General features: G+C 40.7%; 1 protein-coding gene across 2 annotated transcripts in view; it reads left to right on the top strand.

Annotated features, from left to right (window-relative positions):
- The window catches only part of TRIP10 (thyroid hormone receptor interactor 10), a 106,387-nt gene that overhangs the window by 71,734 nt on the left and 14,794 nt on the right, over positions 1–19,859 (top strand). The window contains exons 4-10 of one of the 2 annotated variants that reach the window (XM_089486339.1): positions 3,278–3,425; positions 4,605–4,667; positions 6,952–7,056; positions 8,287–8,415; positions 10,481–10,627; positions 11,305–11,508; positions 18,041–18,220. In XM_089486339.1, the coding sequence (XP_089342465.1) occupies positions 3,278–3,425; positions 4,605–4,667; positions 6,952–7,056; positions 8,287–8,415; positions 10,481–10,627; positions 11,305–11,508; positions 18,041–18,220 (976 nt within the window). The remainder of the gene's footprint in view (positions 1–3,277; positions 3,426–4,604; positions 4,668–6,951; positions 7,057–8,286; positions 8,416–10,480; positions 10,628–11,304; positions 11,509–18,040; positions 18,221–19,859) is intronic. The other variant, XM_089486346.1, reaches the window with a different exon arrangement.

The raw sequence follows: 19,859 nt of genomic DNA, 5'->3' as shown, positions 1-19,859 counted from the left end.
AACTGTCTCAGGGTTATTGATCCCAGAAATGGCTAGTTGGCTATAGAAAATAATTTATCTTTCTTTAAAGCATGTGCTTTCACTATTCATCCTGCTTCGTGCATTTGTTCCCATTGCCTTCTTCAGGGGCTATTACCAGAAATTTCTGGAACTCTTAACAAAGTGGATACTCTGAGTATTGGAAGGAAAGGCCTTTGGGACTTTGTTTCCTTTTACTCTTCTATAGTTTTTCAATGAGACACAACAAAGATAAAACACATTTGCAAAAGACATCATACGGAATCTTAGTTGTTATTGGATGATAATACACAAATATAAAACATGTAGCCTGTAAATCTGATGCCTGTCCCCTCAGAATTTTGCAGCATAATTGTACTGTGCTTTTAAAATGTTGTACATTACCTCCCATGTTGAGAGAAAGGTGGGGTATAAAATAAATAAATGACTTGAAACCATGGGTTTCATTTAACAATTACACTGTGCACAGTGGTTGATAACATGTCTGCAGTGAATTTGTCTAAATAGCCTTTAAGTCCATCTATCTTTATGGCCCTAACTACACTGTTAACAGTGCCGATAAATTATACATTGTGTGACCCAGCTTTTTTGGCCAGTCAATACAAAGTTGACAAACTGATTTGTGAGTTCTAATGCCCCGAGAAAAGTTTTTTTCCTTCCATGGGGTGGCCAATTCTAACTTTCACGCTCTGTATGTTTTACTCTTTAGGATCTTTTCTCATTCTTTCATCAGTTTCATTTCATAATCATTGTTTAACTCTAATGAATATTTACAGAACATATCAAAGCCAATTCAGCATGGCTCTGTAATTCTGCTTTTGGGTGTCTGTACCCAGCAGCTCTAAACAAAGCTTTTTGTAGAATCCAGCTTGTTTGGAAAACTTGTTTGGAAAACTTTTGCAACAACATAAAATCAAATGGTTCCTCCCAGTATGAAATCCTTGCAAGCTGGCCATACTTCAAGGCATTCACACAGGGAGGAGTCATTTTCTAAACAATGTTAAGAGAATTTGTAATTAATGACTGTGGTTGACAATCAGTATGCAAAGGGATCTTGTCGTGCCCTTGAGACTAACGGAAAGAAACATTTGGTAGCATGAGCTTTTGTAGACTTGAGCCTACTTCCTCAGATATATGTTTTGGGGTGGAGAATCCAGACACAGACCTGTGTAAGTCATTTATGTGTAGAAATATCAGTTCAAATTCAGAACCTTGTGAGTATGGAGATGAGGTGGCAAGTACAGTTTTACTATGGTCATTGGGGGGACAGGGTTACATTTCACATTGCACATAAGATGGGAAGAGAAAACAGGTGAAGACAGTAGGTCATGTGCAGAGCAGTCCTCCATAAAAAATCACATTGGTTCATCAGAGGCCCATTGAGACCCACCAGTGCCCACATTCCCCAGTTCCCTGCCTCCTGCTTCAGCAACACCTCATTTTCTCTAGGCCTTTCCCCTGAGACCTATAATGGATATCTTTGGTCCTTCCAACATATTTTGCTGTTCTAGTTCATTCTACTTTGTGGTTGACTGTGGAAAACAGCTGAGTTAATTGTCACAAGATGTTCTAGCTACCTCTGCTCTGTGGTTTCCAATGAAAATTCTTTCAAGAAGAAATAACTGAGAAAGAAGAGGTAGAGAGGAAATACTTCCCTGCCTAGAGAACGAGATGTGCAGAGAAACAAGAGGTTTTACCATTCCCACCTGCAAGGTCCTGAAGGTAGTCCCTTTTGCAGGACATCAACAAAGGATTCTATAAAAATTGTGCAAGTACTGTAAGAGAACGAGTCATGGGAAAGTGTATGTGATTGTTTACATTCTTGGGCAGTAGGAAATCTAGATCCTGCCCATTTTTTACTTTCCCCCACCCCGACAGAGCAAATATATGGTTCATCCTGCTATATGACCTAGGGGCACAAAGGTTGTCCTTCGATAGATTACATATATGAAAGGTGGACAATCCATGGCCCTCCAGGTTATGGACTATAGTTTTATCAGCCCTAGCCACCATAACCAGCGATAAGGGATGATGGGAGCTGCCATCCAAAATCTGGAGGGCTCGCCCCTAACAAACGGTTTGTTAGAAGAAGTCATAAAAATCAGTATAATAAGAGTGACTTTGTTTTGTTGGTGGCAGGGAATCCCCTCAATATATGTACCTTGTTTAAGGTGTGTGATGACCAAACATGTTGGTAACTACTGCTAGAGAGTTAACAAAACCAGGTGTCTAACTGTGTAATTGTTGTTACTGTATATACTTGACGATAAGTTGACCTCATGTGTATGTTGAGGGTAGGTTTTGGGACCAAAATTATGGATTTTGATGTGACCCATGGATAAGTCAAGGGTAAAATTTAGGGGCATGTAAGAAAGGGTCTAAAAGATGAAGCAAAGGAAAACACAGCCAAAGAATTTACACAATTCCAGCAAGCATATCAGTTTGTGTTCATCCTAAAGGGTGGATGGATGAGAGAGTAGGGAGGGGGTCAGTGCTTTCAGGACAGATTACATTATTGCCTTTCACCAGGAGATGGTTCCTTTTTATATAAGAGTTAAAATACAGTACTTACATTGACCTGTGGACAAGTCCACCCAGTTTTTTTGCATCAATTTCTTGATAAAAAAATTCTAGACTTAAACATGGGTATATATAGGAATTACTCCTTTTGCTAAATCTGATCTTATCTGCAAAACTATCTGATGAGGGGGACCAGCATTTTTCTCCAATGTGACAAAAACCAACACCATATTTTTGCCTGTTGCCTATAATTGTCTTTTTCTTCCCTGGAAGCCCTCCAGGGACCAGCAGCTGTAGGCTTGTGGACTGGCACTGATAGAGTAGCACTGAGCCACACTACTTCTGCACGTCATGGGTGGCATTCAGATACTTGCAGAGTCTTGCAGCAGTATTTTACAATGTTACATTTGGCTGTCCTGCTTTTTAGCCTCTAAGGGTCAAGCATCCACAATTAGAGGCTGGAATGTCACTATAGTTATGGTTATAGTGGCAAAGAGGCAGGAAAAAATGTTTAAGCATTGTGGAGAGCACTCTGGGATTTTCGAGATGGAAATGCATTTTGACATCATTGCTGTGAAGATCCAGAATTGTACTCTAAGGGTGAGGAAAACAGAGTTATCATTCCACCTCAGCATGGGTGATGAAGATGTGAGTGGCAGTGGAAGAGACAGATGAGTCTCTGTTTTGTTACAAATGTGTACAGTCATGAGCAATTTTCTGTCCTTTCTTTCATGTGCAGGTTCTGTCAATATCAGGCCTTCCTTCAGGTGGTGAAAGAACTGAATGACTTTGCCGGCCAGCGAGAAGTGGTAGCAGAAAACCTTCTGACACGAATCTGTCTGGAGCTTGCCAAGTACTCACAGGAGCTCAAGCAGGAGAGGAAACTGGTAATGAAGTCCCTAATCTGTGACAGATAACAATGTGTAATTACAAGAGATCAAGTGTGATAGTAAAGATGGTAAACTGGGATCAAATTGGATTCTGATTACTTTGCCTTTGGCATATCTTGATGCTTTCTGCCTTGATGCTTGATGCCTTCTCACTATATCAAATGTAAATGTATGTTATGACTAGAGAAGACTGCCACCTAGTGATTGAAAATAGTATTGCTGGTTTTACACCCAGACACACATTCATATTAATTACAGAAACCCAGTTGCACACCCTAGGGATGCTCATAGCCTGCTTACCAAGTTTAGGATGTTTAAGTTTCAAGGTTATGGAACTGCAGCTATAAGCACCAGTCAGACAGGCCCAAACCTAATATAGATTGGCTCTGGATAAGATCTGCTGAAATTAGTTCTGTGACCCCAAGCATGCAATAGATTTATTTTTATTTAAACCAGCAGCCACAACGTATTGAACCTGAGGGGAATTTCAGTAACTCTTCACAGTATAGCAAGAGACAGGCAGTAACTCATGAAAAAGAGATAAATATTCCACTTAGACAGTGTAAGCCTAAGCAGTGTTTTGCATCTCAGCTGTTAGATCATCATTTGCCTTTTCACTAGATGCTCCAGGCAAAACATGTTAACATCAACATCACAACAAAATAGGGTGGGTGGCATTACATAGCAGTCTGATCACTATTGCTTACTTGTGCCACTGGTATGGCTGGAGCATTTTGCGTCTGGTGTTTCTGGGCTCCTCCCTTACCTCATCCTTTCTCACCCATTTGTTATCTCTTCTAACTATTCTTAATAGAGTACAGGCGACCTGCTTTGTTTTTCATCTGACAGCCACAGACCCTAATAGTTTTGGTATTTTTTCTTCCATTCTTAGAATTCTAATATTCTGCTGAAAAGTTCCATCCACAACTTGAAAAGCATTACACAGTTGTGTTAGGGCCGACATAAAGCAAAGTTTTATTTTATGTAAAGGAAGTCAGATAACAGCGACTGCTAGAAAACTCTTTGATGTTGATATCTGGACTTGTAGGTAGCTTTTAGCTTTTTTTTGGGGGGGGGGGTTACTTCTGTTATCAGATAATCTAAAAAATTTGGTGGGCTCTTACAAGAATATCTGATGAAGATTGTCTTTCACTTACCCTCGCCTTTCTTTCCTAGTACTTGCAAGAGGGCCGAAGGGCTCAGCAGCAGCTGGAGAACACCTTCAAGCAACTTGAAAATGTGAGTTCTCTATATTTTGTGTGTGTGTTTTAAAACCTCAGCCTAATTCTAGACACCGTAGAGTGGATATAAACTTGGAGGGGTCATAACCTTGGAAAGCCTAAAAGTAGTTCTATTGATTTGGCTGATGTTCAGAGCAGGAACACAGCTGTAGAGGTCATTGTTCCCCTTAGAATTCTCCAAACATTTGGTGGACGGGAATGTGATGAAGGCACTGAAAGGAGCTTTTTATTCTGAAAGTTTCCTCTGTCCATTCTTTAAAACAACCTTGTGATTAGTGGGTGTAACCAGTTGGAGAGAATGGAAATGTCAGAGCCCATGTAAAGCAAGAGCTATAGCTTGATTTCAGGTCATTGGCCATAGAGTACCTTGTGTGACCTTTGAAAGTTTCCAAAAACCTCATAGCTTTTACAGAAATTTGAATCACTGATTTGGTGGCTCCATGTTATTGTTGTTGTACCTTCAATTCATTTCTGACTTATGGCGACCCAAAAGTGAATCTATAATGGTATTTTGTGGGTTTTTTTGACAAGATTTGTTCAGAGGATGTTTGCCATTGCCTTCTCCTGAGGCTGAGAGCGTGCAACTTTCCCAAGGTCACCCGATGTGTTTCATGGCCGAGTGAGGAATTGAACCCTAGTCTTCAGAGTCATATCCAACACTCATGCTGGGGATAAATCTCATTAATAGCCGAGATGCAAGCTCTCAGAGTCAAAAATCAAGCCAATGTTTGGGATTTTTGTCCATCACTTTCTTGTTGCATGACAGATTTGCAGGCAGAGCTTCAAGAAATCATTTTCAGATTATCTGAGGTTCAGGTCTTGAACAGAAAGAAGAACAGATTGCTGTAACCTTTAAATGTTTTCTTAAGAACTGTGTGGCAGTGTACATTTGCTGTGATATCAAAAAGAAAGGGCATCTTTGCTCAGAAGCAGCATGTTTCCATAACATAAGAATTTGCATACCTATATTGCGCATACCTTCTATCTACACATAAACTCACATTCAAATTTTACATCATATCATGTGTGAAAACCTGGTCATGACTTCCATGTTTTGCTTATACAGTGCTTCTGCTGCAGTTTAATCCTTCTATACTCTGCTGTGTACAAATACACTTCTGCTTTTTCACATATAAGCAAGTGATTTTGTTTGCTTTTGTATCAGGTGTGTTGTGTTTGTTTGTAGATAGTACGCACTTTTGGATTTAAACCCTTAAGCAAAATAAACTCTAGGTTATACATAAATGTTAATGTGAATTCAAGTGGCTGTCCAAACATTTTAGTTAGCGAACTTCAGTGGAGTTAACCCTGCAAAGCAGAAACCACTTGTAGTGCAAAGCAGAAAAGTCACTTGTCCCATGATGAGGTCAGGATCAGCAATACCTGGAGAAATATAATTGATATAATAATTGATATTATTCTCTTTATAGTGTCTGCATGTAGGTTGGTGAAGTATCCCTTAGATTCTTGTTTGAGCACCTCCAGTTTATGTATACACAAGCAGAGCTGATAAGCTTGTTTTCGCCCACACTTTGAGTAAATGTTTACCTATGTTAATAGACTGTAACCCTGCAAGCTGATATTCTCTTTCATAATATTGTTTTGAAGTACTTTGTTTGTATTATTATTTCTGTGGCACTTTAAAAGCAAAGTTATTAGCCTTTAACTCTCTTTCTCCTTTCCAGTTCTTATTTAGAAGCCCAGAATGGCTAACAAAATAGTTTGTTTATTTGTAGAATGGTGATTCCTATCTGTGCTTGTATTCCTGCCTATGAAAATTAATTACATAAGTTTGAGTGATGCCAGCATCAGCAAGTCAATGAGAGCACCTACAGCACTGAACTGAGAGTACAATGGTGCTGCCACATTCCCTGGGGTTTGGGGTGAAAGACCCCTGTGAATGTGGAAAAAATGCAAATAAAAACGCTGTTCTTTTTACCTAAGAGAACACCTCTCCAGGAATCTCCAGGTCCTCCAGTGCAACTCTGTGGTCAACATCTGCCAGAAATTGTTCACATAATCATATTGGAGGACCTACTAATGCCCAGAGGTGTTTTCTCTAGGAACGTCTAGCTTTCTCCAGCACAACTCTGTGATCAACCTCCAGCAGAATTGCACTGGAGGACTTAGAGATTCCTAGAGAGAACATATTAATCTAAGCCGCAAAAGTCAAAGCTGCTACTGTGGAGGGTCAACTGTATAAGTATGTGGTTCTGTGTGCGCCTTTTGGAAGCTCACTGTTGTTATTAGTGTCACTCACTCAGGCCCTGTTTATTCCACAGAGCAAACGCAAGTTTGAGCGTGACTGCAGGGAGGCTGAGAAAGCTGTCTTAACAGCTGAGAAACTGGACCAGGACATCAATGCTACCAAAGCAGATGTGGAGAAGGTCAGTGTCTCCATGAGAGTGGGGCAGTATTTCCAGACCTCATGGTGCTTAGCAGAGTACAGAAGTAATTATGTACTGAAAACTGAGAGCAGTCTCCTAAATAACTTGTGCTGATGCCCAGTAATGAAACCATGTTCATTTTCCCTTGGTCTTGTTTTTGTAGCATTTCTAAGCAGGCTTAGGCTGCTTTCCTCCACTTAGCCACAGAACCTGAGGCATTTCTTCAGGAAGGAAGTCCTGAAAAATGTTGCGTTTTTGGAGACCAAGAGAGAGGTTGATGCAGCAGTTTATGCAGTCTGCCATAAAAACTGTAATGAGAACCCCCTGTCCAGGAGGGATAGAGTGCAGGTCTGCTGCTGAATCTGAAGTTCAAAACACACTGCAGAAATAATTCTGAAACAGCTTTAACTGCCCTGGCTCAGTGCTAAGGAACCCTAGGAATTGTAGTTTATTGTGGTATGAGTTCTCTGACAGAGAAGGCTAAATGCCTCACAAAACTACAGTTCCTAGCATTCCCTAGCATTGCATCAGGGCAATTAAAGCAGTCTCAAACTGGATTATTTCTGCAGTGTGTTTTGGACATGAGAGGATCTAGCCCTGTAAACACCTTGGATAAGGAGGCTGCCTGGGCAAAATGTGTAGATTGTTTCAAGCCATCTGGAAGAAGAGCACTGTGTATAATGTAACAGATAAAATGAAGCCCCAGAAGAGTTGATACCTGCAGACTCCGATGGGTCAGATCTAGTTTGCAGAATGGTGGCTAGCCCCTAAACCAGAAAAAAATTCAGTTCAAATCCTCACCTTGAACTTGCAAGGTGACCTTAAGCCTGTTAAGTTGTTTTCTCTTAGCTCTACTTTCCTAGTTTTGTCAGATGGTGTACTAATACTGACCTACTTTAGCATGACTGGTAAGATAATTTTCAAAGAGATGGTCATGTTTGTCTGAGTATTAAAAAGAGGAAGGAAAATTCATCCTTACCCACTGAATTTTGTAGGTGAGCAAGGATTTGAGGCCAGGTCTTTCTGAACATGTAAAAATACCTTAATTCTGCCTTATTGGTTCTAAGTCCACTTGAGGCCATTCAAGGTAGGTAGACATCTGTGAAGGAGAACTGTCATATTTTTTCATCTGTACTCTTCCTTCCTTCCTTCCTGTGGAGCAAAAGACGGCTGCAGAGTTCACTGTAACATTATCATCCCAGTAAACAGTTTTTTTCCCCTGACCTCCAGGCAAAGCAGCAGGCCAACCTACGAAGTCATATGGCTGAGGACAGCAAGAATGAATATGCGTCATGTCTGCAGAAATTCAACCACAATCAGAGCCAATTTTACTTTCTGGAGATGCCACAGATCTTCAATGTATGTTTCTTGCATAGCTTCTTCATGTTCTTAAGTTTAGATTAATATGCTCCTTTTCTATACTAAGTAGTCCCAAAAGCAGCTTGCAAAACACCCCCCGCAAAAAACCCTAATAAAATAACAATTTCAAGTCAGCTTTACACTATAATCTTAAAACATTTTTCAAAATGTAGAGTAACAGCAGAAACTGTTCTAAAAGCTAGCAAAATATCAGGGGGAAGAATGGAACTCCAAGGGACTTCAGTAAGTCTGAAGTAAAAAGAAAGAAAGACCTGCACAAAGTCACTTTAAAAATTCGAAGAGAAGGCTTCATAAATCCCTCTCAGAATGGAATTCCAGAAAAGGAGTCCCTTCTGGTAAAAGCTCTTTCCCAGCTTCCTTATGGCAATATAAATTCTCTCCTTGTGTCTTCAGATGTTAGTTAGACTCTTTTTCCCCTCTAATAATCCATGAGAGCTGTCTTTGTTGATAAATTCATTCTGGACCACTGCAGTCCGGTTAATCTTTTATCTCAGGAAAGGCTTCCCACATCTTAGGAAAATTGTTAAAATATCATAGAAATATATTTTCCCCCTTTGCCAAGACCCTACATCAAAGATGGAACTTCCTCCTTGCTTTAGTCTCAGGGTGAAATAGTCTTATGATAATGAAAAATAGTGGAAGTTATTATAGACTTTCTTTTGCTCCTCTTCAGTAACTGCCATTTAATAGTTTTATGTGGATTTTCCAGGCTATGTGGCCACATTCTGGAAGAATTGATTTCTTTAGCCATTTAATAAATAAATCAAAGTTACTACAGGTTGAGTCTCCATTATCCGGAGTTCTGAAATCTGAATTGCTCCAGAAACCAAACTTTTTCATGGATGGCTGAGAGAGTGACACCTTTGCTTTCTGATGTTTCAGTGTACACAAACTTTGTTTCATGCACAAAATTATTTAAAACATTGTTTAAAATTATCTTCAGGCTATGTGTATAAGGTATATAGGAAACATAAATGAATTTCATGTTTAGACTTGGGTCCCATCTCCAAGATAGCTCATTATGTATGTATATGCAAATACAGGTATTCCAAAATCAAAATCAAAATCCAAAACCTATCTAGTCCGAAGCTTTTCAGATAAAAGCGAATCAACCTGTACTCAAAAAAATAGGTCTGTTTTGAAGCCCTTTTGATGCATCTTTCACTACAGATTTAAAAAGAAACAAGTCTGTTCATGGTCCAGCCAATTAAAATTTGCTCTCTCCAGTTATGAAGTCTGCCCATATCAATTATGTATCTACAGATTACAGTCCTGTGTATGCTGCAACATGTATTTTGAAGATAGATAGATCCAGAGCATCAGCAGTATGAGGCTGTAGACTTCATTTTGTTTTAGATATTCTAGTCTTAGAAGGCCAAAGGCACCTCACTAAAATTTGAAAAGCTCAAATCATCCAATTAGAAGAGGTCTCCTTACCTTCTGCTGCTTTTAATAGATCATTCCTTAGCTTATGTTCTCATTCTCCCTTTCTTCCCACTTCCTCCTTTCTTATAAAAAAGCTAAGGGGGAATCACATCAGGTTTTCCCTCAAAATATATTGCTGGTATGTAGTAGTAGTGAGGCAAAGTATATAAATTAAATTTAAATGAGCTTTAAATGAACATATCACCAAAGGCTCAATCAAGCTTGAGTCATCAAAAAGCAATGTGTACAGTGGACCAGGGTAGTCCAAAACTTGGACTATAATTCAGTTGCAAGTTATTGGGGTGGGAGGGAGGAATTACTGTTGGTGTTTTGTTGAATAATATGATTTATACAAATGGGATACAACTTTCTGTAACATTTCAATAAGATAAAATTTTTTGAAAAAAGCAATTAAAACTGGTGATGATATTAGGTACTGTACCTTTTAAAATGCCATGTTAGCTGCAAGGCACACAAGAGCAATAATCTTCATTCTAGCAGTCATGTTGGTTAAACGAAGCAGTGGGTGCCTGGCATAAGATAAGATTGTGCTGTTGGTTGCTAGCACTTAGATCCAGACTATTATTCAAGTTTACTGTCCTCTTTTCTCCTTCCTTAGAAACTGCAGGAGATGGACGAACGGAGGACGCAGCGTCTCAAGGAAGGCTATAGCATCTTTTCAGAGACGGAGCAGCAAGTCATGCCCATCATTGGCAAGTGCCTGGAAGGCATGAAAGCCGCAGCAGATGTAGTTGATGAGAAAAACGTGAGGGCTAGCCAGATGAATTACCGTATTTTTCCCACCCAACCCCTTAGAGGCTGAAAAATAGGTAGTGTGCCTTCTAATCGGAATGGGATACAGTAGCTTGCCTCTACCTTGGTGGTGCCCTCCAGCTATGATAAACTGTAATTCCCATTACCCCCAGGCAGCATGTCATTTCTGAGCAAGTGGATTGCTTTCTGGAACAGTATCATCATTCAGTGATAGAGAAAATACCTTACATGCAGAAGTCTCTAGGTTCAGTTCCAGCGTCTTCAACACCACTTGCCCATGTTTCATGGGGCTTGTAGTCCAAAATATCCAGAAAATGGCAGGGTGAAGATATCTAGACTACACTGTCAATACATATCTCTCCACCTCCTGATAACCTGATGGTGTGTACAAAGCCACGGAGGCTATAAGTGGGCACTGCAGATTGTATTAAAGATACTCATCACCTTGCATTTGGGGTTTGCTATTTCAGTTTGATTTCTGATGGCCAGCCCAGGGTAGACTACCACCACTATGCTACTACCAGATGCTACTTGGATCTCTGTCAGGACAGATGACAGAGATTTGCTGCTAGCTTGCATGTTTGGCTTTGATTGCAAGCTGTGTTGTGATAGTATTTCTACATGATTTTATTCTTGAGAGCCACTCAAAAGCGTGTTTATCTTCCCCAGGATTCACAGGTCCTAATTGAACTACATAAATCTGGTTTTGAGAGACCAGGAGACATGGATTTTGAAGACTTCAGCCAGCCAATCAACCGCACTTCATCAGATAGCAGCCTTGGCACCCCTCGTGGCACTCTGGATGGCCGACTGGACCCACGCCTGCTGGGCAAGAACAAGGGAAAACGTTGGCCCTTCAGCAGGAAAAATAAGGTGGGGACCAACATAGAAGAGAAAGGGTGGTGGTTCTCTTGGTTTGGTCAGTCAGTCAAGGATCCCCTGAGCTCCCGACTTCTCTTGATAGCTCTGGCAGTGAAGTAGGGATGCATTAATGGGGAGGGTGTACTACAGGAAACGACATGACATGGTAAGTGCCATAGCAAAGTGTGCCATGTGGCATAGATTATCACTGTAGATTATGTGTCTACAAACGCTTGCCTATCAAACCATTGTGCACAGATCCTGAAGACAGTATTGGTTTGCTTAACGAGTAAGGCAGACTACATGCAAATAAGCAAAATGCCATTGTACTCTCCACCACTTTCATCCAGGCTCTGGCTGCCTCCTGTCTCCTCTCTGGCTGCTTGTACTAGTCCTCATGAAAAAGCTTTCACCTCCAACTTTCTGGGCCTAACCAGTACTTCCAAAGAATATATTTCTCTGTTGGAATAGTTTTTGACAATCCCCTTGGAAAGCAATGTTCCAAACACTCCTCAGCCTCTTCAGCCTCCTGCATTTCATGTCACCCTGGCCCTCTGACTATGAAGGCTGCAGATATATTTTTCCATGGGACCTGATATGAAGCGATTCCCAGCTGTACCTGTCATTCAGGGTTGGGTGTTCCTTTTTCCTACAATCCTTAGTTGACCTCTGTGTTTATATTCTGGAGATGGTTATGGAAAAGGCCCAAGGTTTGCTTCAGCAAGCCTTGGCTTTTCCTGCTTGCTATCCAAAGCAGCTCCTTTATACCTTGTACATGACTTTGCAAAGGCAAAATTTCTGGAAATTTTGAAGCCATGGAGGGGGAAAATATTTTATCTCTCTCGTTTTGAGGGGAAAAACCCAGAAATTTTCTGAAAAAATGAAAAATGCATTTCAATTTGTATTTCAAAATGTAAAAGGTATTAGTGGCCTTTACAAATTGAAAATCATTTTGTTACTTTAGTGACCTAAATGTTTTTTTATTTAGCTTTGGGGGGATTAAAATTATCATGTTTGGTGTATTAAAAGTAGAGTTTATTGAGGCAGTAGTTATAAATCCAATTTCCTTTATTAAATTTTTATTTCTGGATACAAAATGGAGTTGCAGTATCCTGAACTATAAACAACTTTTTTGCTTTGGTAGCTTGTTAAAAGCAGGCAAAATCCAATAAAAACAGAAGAAATCATTAAGATTAGCAAAAAAGAAAAAAAATTATTAGGCTCCTCTAGTACTCCATGGTTTCAAGCAGACAGAAACATTTTATTCCCATAAATGTCTTCCTGTCATATAGTTTTTACAAAGAATTTGTGGGGAGTAAATACATGGATGAGAGTGGTATAGTGATTTGAGTACTGGACGAGAACTCTAGGGAACGGTTTGAATCGCTGCTCAACCATGGAACCCGCTAGGTGACCTTGGGCAAGTCACACTCTCTCAGCCTTGGGGGAAGGCAATGGCAAGCCTCCTTTGAACAAATCTTGCCAAAAAAAACCCCCATGATAGGTTGGCCTTAGGGTTGCCATAAGTTGGAAACAACTTAAAGGCACACAATAACAGAATATACGAATCCCTTCTGTTAAACCTTCTATTAATAAATTTTAAATGAAAATATTCTACAAGCCAATTTTTCCATTTTATTTTCAACTTTTCCAGAAAAAAAGCTGTTGGGGGGAAAAACTAGGAAAATTGGAAGGCACATCTACTGAATTTTTCCAGCCCCCCCCCCCCCCCCCGGGCCTTCACATCTCTGCATATGCTGTATTTAAATGGAAAATACATTTTAGCAAAGGCTTCCTTACTTCCCTCTCCCTCCCTTCCTTCCGTCCAGCTACATGGTCCATTTTCTTCCACCTGAGCACCAGTCACAGGCATCATGGAGATCAAAATTCTTCCTTTGCATCTCTCTTGCCCTCTTTGTTGCTAGTTCTGGGCTGTGTCTCTTCTCTTCACATCTGCTTTGTAAATTGTCCAGTGCAGAAGTCACAGGAGTGCCAGAGTCAGCTGGCTTGGCTCTTCTCTGTTACTGGCCTCTTTTTTGCTTGGAGCATTTTTTATTTGTGTCATTTCTTCCATGTCTTCTGTGTTGTCTTTCTGCCTTTGGACATCTGTAACCTTGCTGCCTTTTGACCTGTTTCTCCTTGCTTCTTTATGAATGTCCTCAGGGTGTGAAGAAACAAGAGGTCTAAGTGACATTCTAAATCTCTCTGTAACAAAGCTTGTTAAGGCTCCTTTTATCATATAAGAGACACTCAGGGATATTGGGAGCACAGCAGTATTTATTTTGTTTTCCTCACTCACAAGTTGTTTAGAATCTGTGCCAAGATCACATTCCTTAGAGTTGAAAAGGTTACTTTTTTAGATTACAGTCAACCCTTCTTATACACTGACTTTTTATACATGGATTCAAGCATCCCCCATTTGAAAATGTTAAAGAAAGTATAAATTTCAAATATCAATCCTTGATTGTCCATTTTTATAAGGAACACTATTTTGCTATGTCGTTATGTTTAATGGGACTTGAGCATCCATGGATTTTGTTATCCATGGGGGATCTTGGAATAAAACCCCAGTGTATAACAAGGGTTCAGTATACATTAGATTATAGCTCCCCAAACCCCCCAGCCAGCATACACAGCCCCAAACGATAAGTCATGCGGACAGTGAAAAATATCTGCATTGGTTAGCTGAGGTTTAAAAATCAGCAAGCTAGGACACAAACAACACAACTAGTGTGTGTGTGTGTGTGTGTGTGTGTGTGTGTGTGTGTGTGTGACAGTATATACACACACATACACAAATATATGAGGCTGTCTTGGCTGGGAGCTGTAATACAAAAAAGTAATTTTGGTAAGGTCCCTCCCTCATATCCTCAGATTACATCTCTCTTAGTTATTCCTCCCTGTACTGAAAATAATGAGTTTTCAGAAAGGCCTCTTTTTGCAACTAGAAGCATTACTAAATGAATGCAAACATTACAGTACTATACTTGTGAATTATCCTTAGTGGACTTTACTATTAATCCAGTAATCACTCCAGTATCTGCATTTTGCAAGCAGTGTTGATTTGAGAGGAAAATGAAAGATGCATAAAAGAAGAGCACAACCCAGTCAGTGGCAGAGCACATGTTTCATGTAGGACATTCAGTCCTGACATCAACAGTTGAAATGAGCAGATAAGGTAGTACTGTGGAGAATCTCTGCCTGGACGGATGGTTCCATGTGGATTACCATATAAGTGGACCTAAAATATACAAATCTGACCTGGTATTGGGCAGTGTCTTTTGTGACTGTTCCTAAGGGCAGTCTGAGGATGTTTAGGCATGGAGAAATTACTGGAGGTCCTCTGGGAAGTCTTATTAGGGTCTGGAAATAACGGAAATGTTACTTTTTTTGAACTACAACTTGTAAAATCCAATGGCTATGCTTGAAACTGTAGTCCAAAAAGGCAACTTTTCCAAGCGTTGAGTATTGAATATCCGCCCAGTACATTCTGTAATGTTTCTGAAGTATTCTTTGTATTGCCCCAGTAGATTTTATAGCAGACCTGTATAGCAGTAGATTTTATAGCAGTATTGCAGAACAAGGTCTTAAAGATACTGTGTGTCTTTGGTGAAATCATGACAGAGGTGAAATGTAAACCAAAAGCATCTTGCTTTATATCTCTGTCTCTTATCTACTGCTTCACAGTGGCTTCTGATGCTGTGTTAGCTGTCATTTTCCACTACCCATAGTTTATACTAGCAATAAGTCCTGCTTCTAAGAAGTCATATGTTACATGTCCAAAACCACTTTTCATTTGGCTGCACCACATGTTGAGTCTTACAGGCTCTCAGAAATATCTTTATTGGCCAGTGAGGCTTCAAAAAAAGAAAAGTATGCAGGCCAGGACAGAGCACACTGACTGTACATATACAATGTCTACATTTCTCTTCGCAGCAAGGACAGGAGTTGCAGTCACACAGCTGTAGTCCTTGGGAGGCATGGCCATCTTGGTAGAGGTCATATATTGTTCTTTTGGACTTGCAAAGAAGTTGCCAGTATGCACGGTCCCACAAGAAGTTGTTGCTGGGAGGCAGAGGCTGGGATCATTAGAATTTTCTTCCAACTTAGTGATTTGGGGGGCAGGGGGATTTAGAGATGCATAGAGTTTGGGCTGTCAACACTAGGGAATCCCTTGATCCACAATGCAGATCATTCTGCAAGACACAAGGTTTGTGTATTTTCAACCTTTATTTAGTGAAGGCTAGAAGTATGCCTTCAATGTTGTTTTAACTGCAGTCATCTGCAGTCTCTTCTGGCAGGTCATTCCACGGTTTAGCAGACAAAAAAAAAGGCCTTTGGGAAACCATTGCCAGTCTAATCCTGGCCTTTTGGACCCAACATTTCCCAGGGGACCTGAGTGTAGGGCAGATTGTATGGGAGAAGATGATCCTGTAGGTAACCTGGAAAGTTATATAGCTTTGTAGCAGCCATCAATAAAGCCCCCTTTCACATCCCCACTAGCCATCCCTCAGATGGTGCTAGAAATGAGATTTTCAGGCCTTGAAAATCATAGAACCTAGGCAAGATTCTGATGGATAATGGCCAGGCCACAGATAGGGTAGGTCTTTATAACAGCACTTTGAAGGGTACCTGGCAACAAGCCCATAGTTAATGAAGCAACAAAAAGTTATGTCATCCCTGTAAGGGTCTCTGATCAAGACTCTGGCCACAGCATTCTGGAGCAGCTGAGGTATCTGAATGTTTTTCAAAGGCAGCTCCACATGGGACATCACTAAAGCATCTGTTTCACTGTGACTGGATTCAGCATCTTCAGGATATAGATAGCATGTTAGGCCCAGCTGTGCAAACAGGCCAAAACCTAGGCCTCCAAGTGCTGGACTGAATCTGGCACAAACAACACATCTAAGTTATTCAAAGCAGGCTGAATTCCTTCTCCCAAATGGCAATCGGTAACATAAGGTCAGAAATATTCGTGTTAACCCTACTTTTACGTTGTTGTGAGAGAAGATTTGCTGGTTGATATTAAATTGTTAGTAAAATGTTATCAAAGTAGTTCATTTATTGTTTCATTATTAAATTTCTGGAAAAAAACTACAATGATTTCAAATGGCCAATTATGCATTCAGGTGCCAAAGACAAATCATAACTGATCAAATGTAATTCAATTCAATTCAAAAAGGATGTTGACAAGCTGGAGCATGGCGGCCAAACTGGTGGAAGGTCTGGAAACCATGCCCTATGAGGAGCGACTTAGGGAGCTGTGGAAGAGAAGGTTAAGAGGTGATATGATAGCTCTGCTTAAATATTTGGAGGGATGAGATACTGTGGATGGAGCAAGCTTGTTTTCTGCTGCTCCAGAGAATAGGATTCAGAGCAGTGGATTTAAACTACAGGAAAAGAGATTCTACCTAAACATTAGGAAGAACTTTCTGACAATAAGAGCTGTTTTACAGTGGAACACACTCCCTCAAAGAGAGGTGGAGTCTCCCTCTTTGGAGGTCTTTCAACAGAAGCTGGATGGCCATCTGTCAGGGTGCTTTGATTGTGAGTTGCTGCATGGCAGGGCATTTGACTTGATGGTCCTTGAGGTCTCTTCCAACTCTATGATTATATTATTCTAACGTTGTTAGTGTCTGACACTCAGACTAGTAGATTTTAAAACCACTGTTGAAAATTTTAACGTATTTGGTGTAAGAACTATTTTTAACAGATTACTTCCAAGCTATGCATAAAGCACCTTTTCAAGGAAAAGGTGGTGGTAGTGGGGGGGGCGGGGGTTAGATGCCAGAAATAGAAGAGCTCAGTTGAGGCAGAGAGAGCAAGAGAGATGAGGAAATTATGTCCCCTGTTCTCAGCAGCTTTTCTAGCATTCTTTTCCTCTCTGGACTCTTCCTCTGAAGGATCAGAATGGTTTCCTGTGCCACACTACACCTCATTCCTTCAAATCCAGGTCCTCCTGTGCCACTGTGGTTTAGGGCCGGTTTAAGTCTTTACATCTCCAAAGTCATACGACCAGGGATTTTAGGATTGGGGAAAATGGGGCTTGCTAAAGCCTATTAGAATGAGGCACCCACATGGGAGATCATCTCTGCATTTTGGCATGACTGTCATTCTCTCTCTTATGCTTCCTGATGGTGAGGTGCTATTCTGTACTTTGTGCTTTTGCTTCCTTCTCTCTTCCCCACCCCGACACCCCACGTATTCTTGGTTTTTATTTTTGTTTTATCTATTACAGTGCATTCCTGTTATATTGGGCGTGCCAGATTATCTAGTCAGGTGAATGAGGTAGGCAGTACATACATAAAGTGAACTTTGCCATTGCTGCTTAGGACAAAAGGTTACCCCAAAAAAGAAAAATAAGCCATCCTTGTTGTCCTCTGTTGTAAACATGTACAGTATAGATGGAATGTACTGTAATTTTCCTTGTTCTCGTTTGGGATTTTGTGTGTGTGCGTGCCTTTTTATTTTCTTACTGAGTTTTTTTTCCCCGTTCTTCCGTGTGTCTTTTCGTTTCTTGTTTATGGCCCTTGTCCGTCGCTAGCTCCCACCCCCTCCCCTTTCCCCTTTAAATTGCCCACCCTCCTCATCTTCCCCTTCCTCATCTGCCATCAATGGACCTCCATCCCCCAAATTCACCCGTGACCCCCTGTCTTACTGTTTGAACGAGATCAATAAGACAGTCAAACCCCGCATCACGTCCTTCCGCAGCCTCAAACGGGGGGTAAGTGGATACATTTTGTTTGCTAAATCCAGCTCATGTGTCTGCTGCTTCTAAAGGCACCTGCCAGGGAGAAAATCATTTGTGTCTTTGGTGCTGATTATATATATATATATATATATATATATATTAAAAAAACAACACCAGTCACAGCCCTCTACTATTTGTGTTTAAAGTAGCCATTATTTGGCAGTGCACAATTCATGGCAAAGAGAGATTGCAGACTGGAAAAACTGTTCAGTTTATCTACTTTCAGACCAGAGGCAAGGAAAGTTACTTGTTTGGGCTTCATCTATCAGAACTCTAAAGCTAGAATGACTGCTGGAAATTCTGGGAAATTTAGTCCCTCAAAAAGGAACTTTCCTAAGTTCTGATTTAGGCTACACTTTTTGGCACAGGACCACTTGCTGTATCAAGTCTTTTAGCAAGGCATCTGTTCTTTTTTTCAGCCTCAGGGTCTAGGGATATGGCAGGGGGTCACCACCACCAAAAAATAGTTTGGGGGGGTGTATCCTTATTACTGAGTTTCAGGCACTGAAAGAGAGAAATTATCCATCTCTGAACATTGCAGCTCATAGAGAATGATCAACAAAAGCCTCACAGTAGCAAAAGGCCAATGGCAGGAGAGCTTTGAGTACTCATAGAGGTCAGAAGCCTCTAAGCCATGTGGCACAGACAGGGCTGGAGAATGCCTGCCTGAAGCTGGGGTCATCTGCATTCTAGTTGTGCCACCCACCCACCCACCCCTACCTCAACCTTCTCCTTTTTGGCACAGACCTGGGTAAGAACTAGGGTCTGCTCAAAAATGTTGTTACTGTGTGTGTATGAGCTTTTAAAAACATATTTACAGTCAGCCCTCTGTATCCATGGATTTTTTAATGCACAGAATCAAGCATCTATGGATTGAAAATACCTTAAAAATACATAAACTCCAAAAAAGCAAACTTTGATTTTGTAATTTTATATAAGGGGCACCATGTTAGTCTGGAAAATCAGTATACAAAGGGATCTTGTAGCACCTTTGAGACTAACTAAAAGAAAGAAGTTGGTAGCATGAAGTTTTGTAGATTTGAGCCTACTTCCGCAGATGCATTTGAAGAATTAGGCTAAAGTCTACAGAAGCTCATGCTACCAACCTCTTTCTTTTAATTACATACCATTTTATTGTGCCATTGTAAATAAAGAGATTTGAGCAAAGATTTTTGTATCCATTTTGGGGGGAGGGGGGTGTTTCCTGGAACCAAACCCCAGCAGATACCATGGGCACACTGTTCTAATAGCATTTTATGACCCTCTTCCACAAAGCCATGTCCCAAGTATTTCAGACTAAAAATTGGAGGAAGGCTTATTTGCTGCATTTCTTAAGGGACTGTGGGCTAGTCTATGCAAAGGGCAAAAGTCTGAATTGATTTATGCCCCCTCCTGCCCCCACGCTTGCCCTAGCACCACCCCACATACCATTTTCTCTACAAAGACATTAGGTAGATTGTCTGCACTACTCAACTATCCCCTGCAGTGTTTCCTGGGTGTGCCACTGCTGCTTCTGCCCCCATCCTGTCGCCACTGTTGTCACCTTCAAACCTTGTCCAGGTCAGTTCCTGGCCCAAATGGTTTTCCTTCTCCTCCTGGGCAGCACCAGCTC

This window comes from Sceloporus occidentalis, unplaced genomic scaffold (genome assembly GCF_023333645.1).
Source record: "Sceloporus occidentalis isolate IW3139 unplaced genomic scaffold, rSceOcc1.0.p SCAF_1, whole genome shotgun sequence".
NCBI lineage: Eukaryota > Metazoa > Chordata > Lepidosauria > Squamata > Phrynosomatidae > Sceloporus > Sceloporus occidentalis.
The sequence above is the reverse complement of the archived record's forward strand: the minus strand, read 5'-3'. Positions and strand labels throughout refer to the sequence as shown.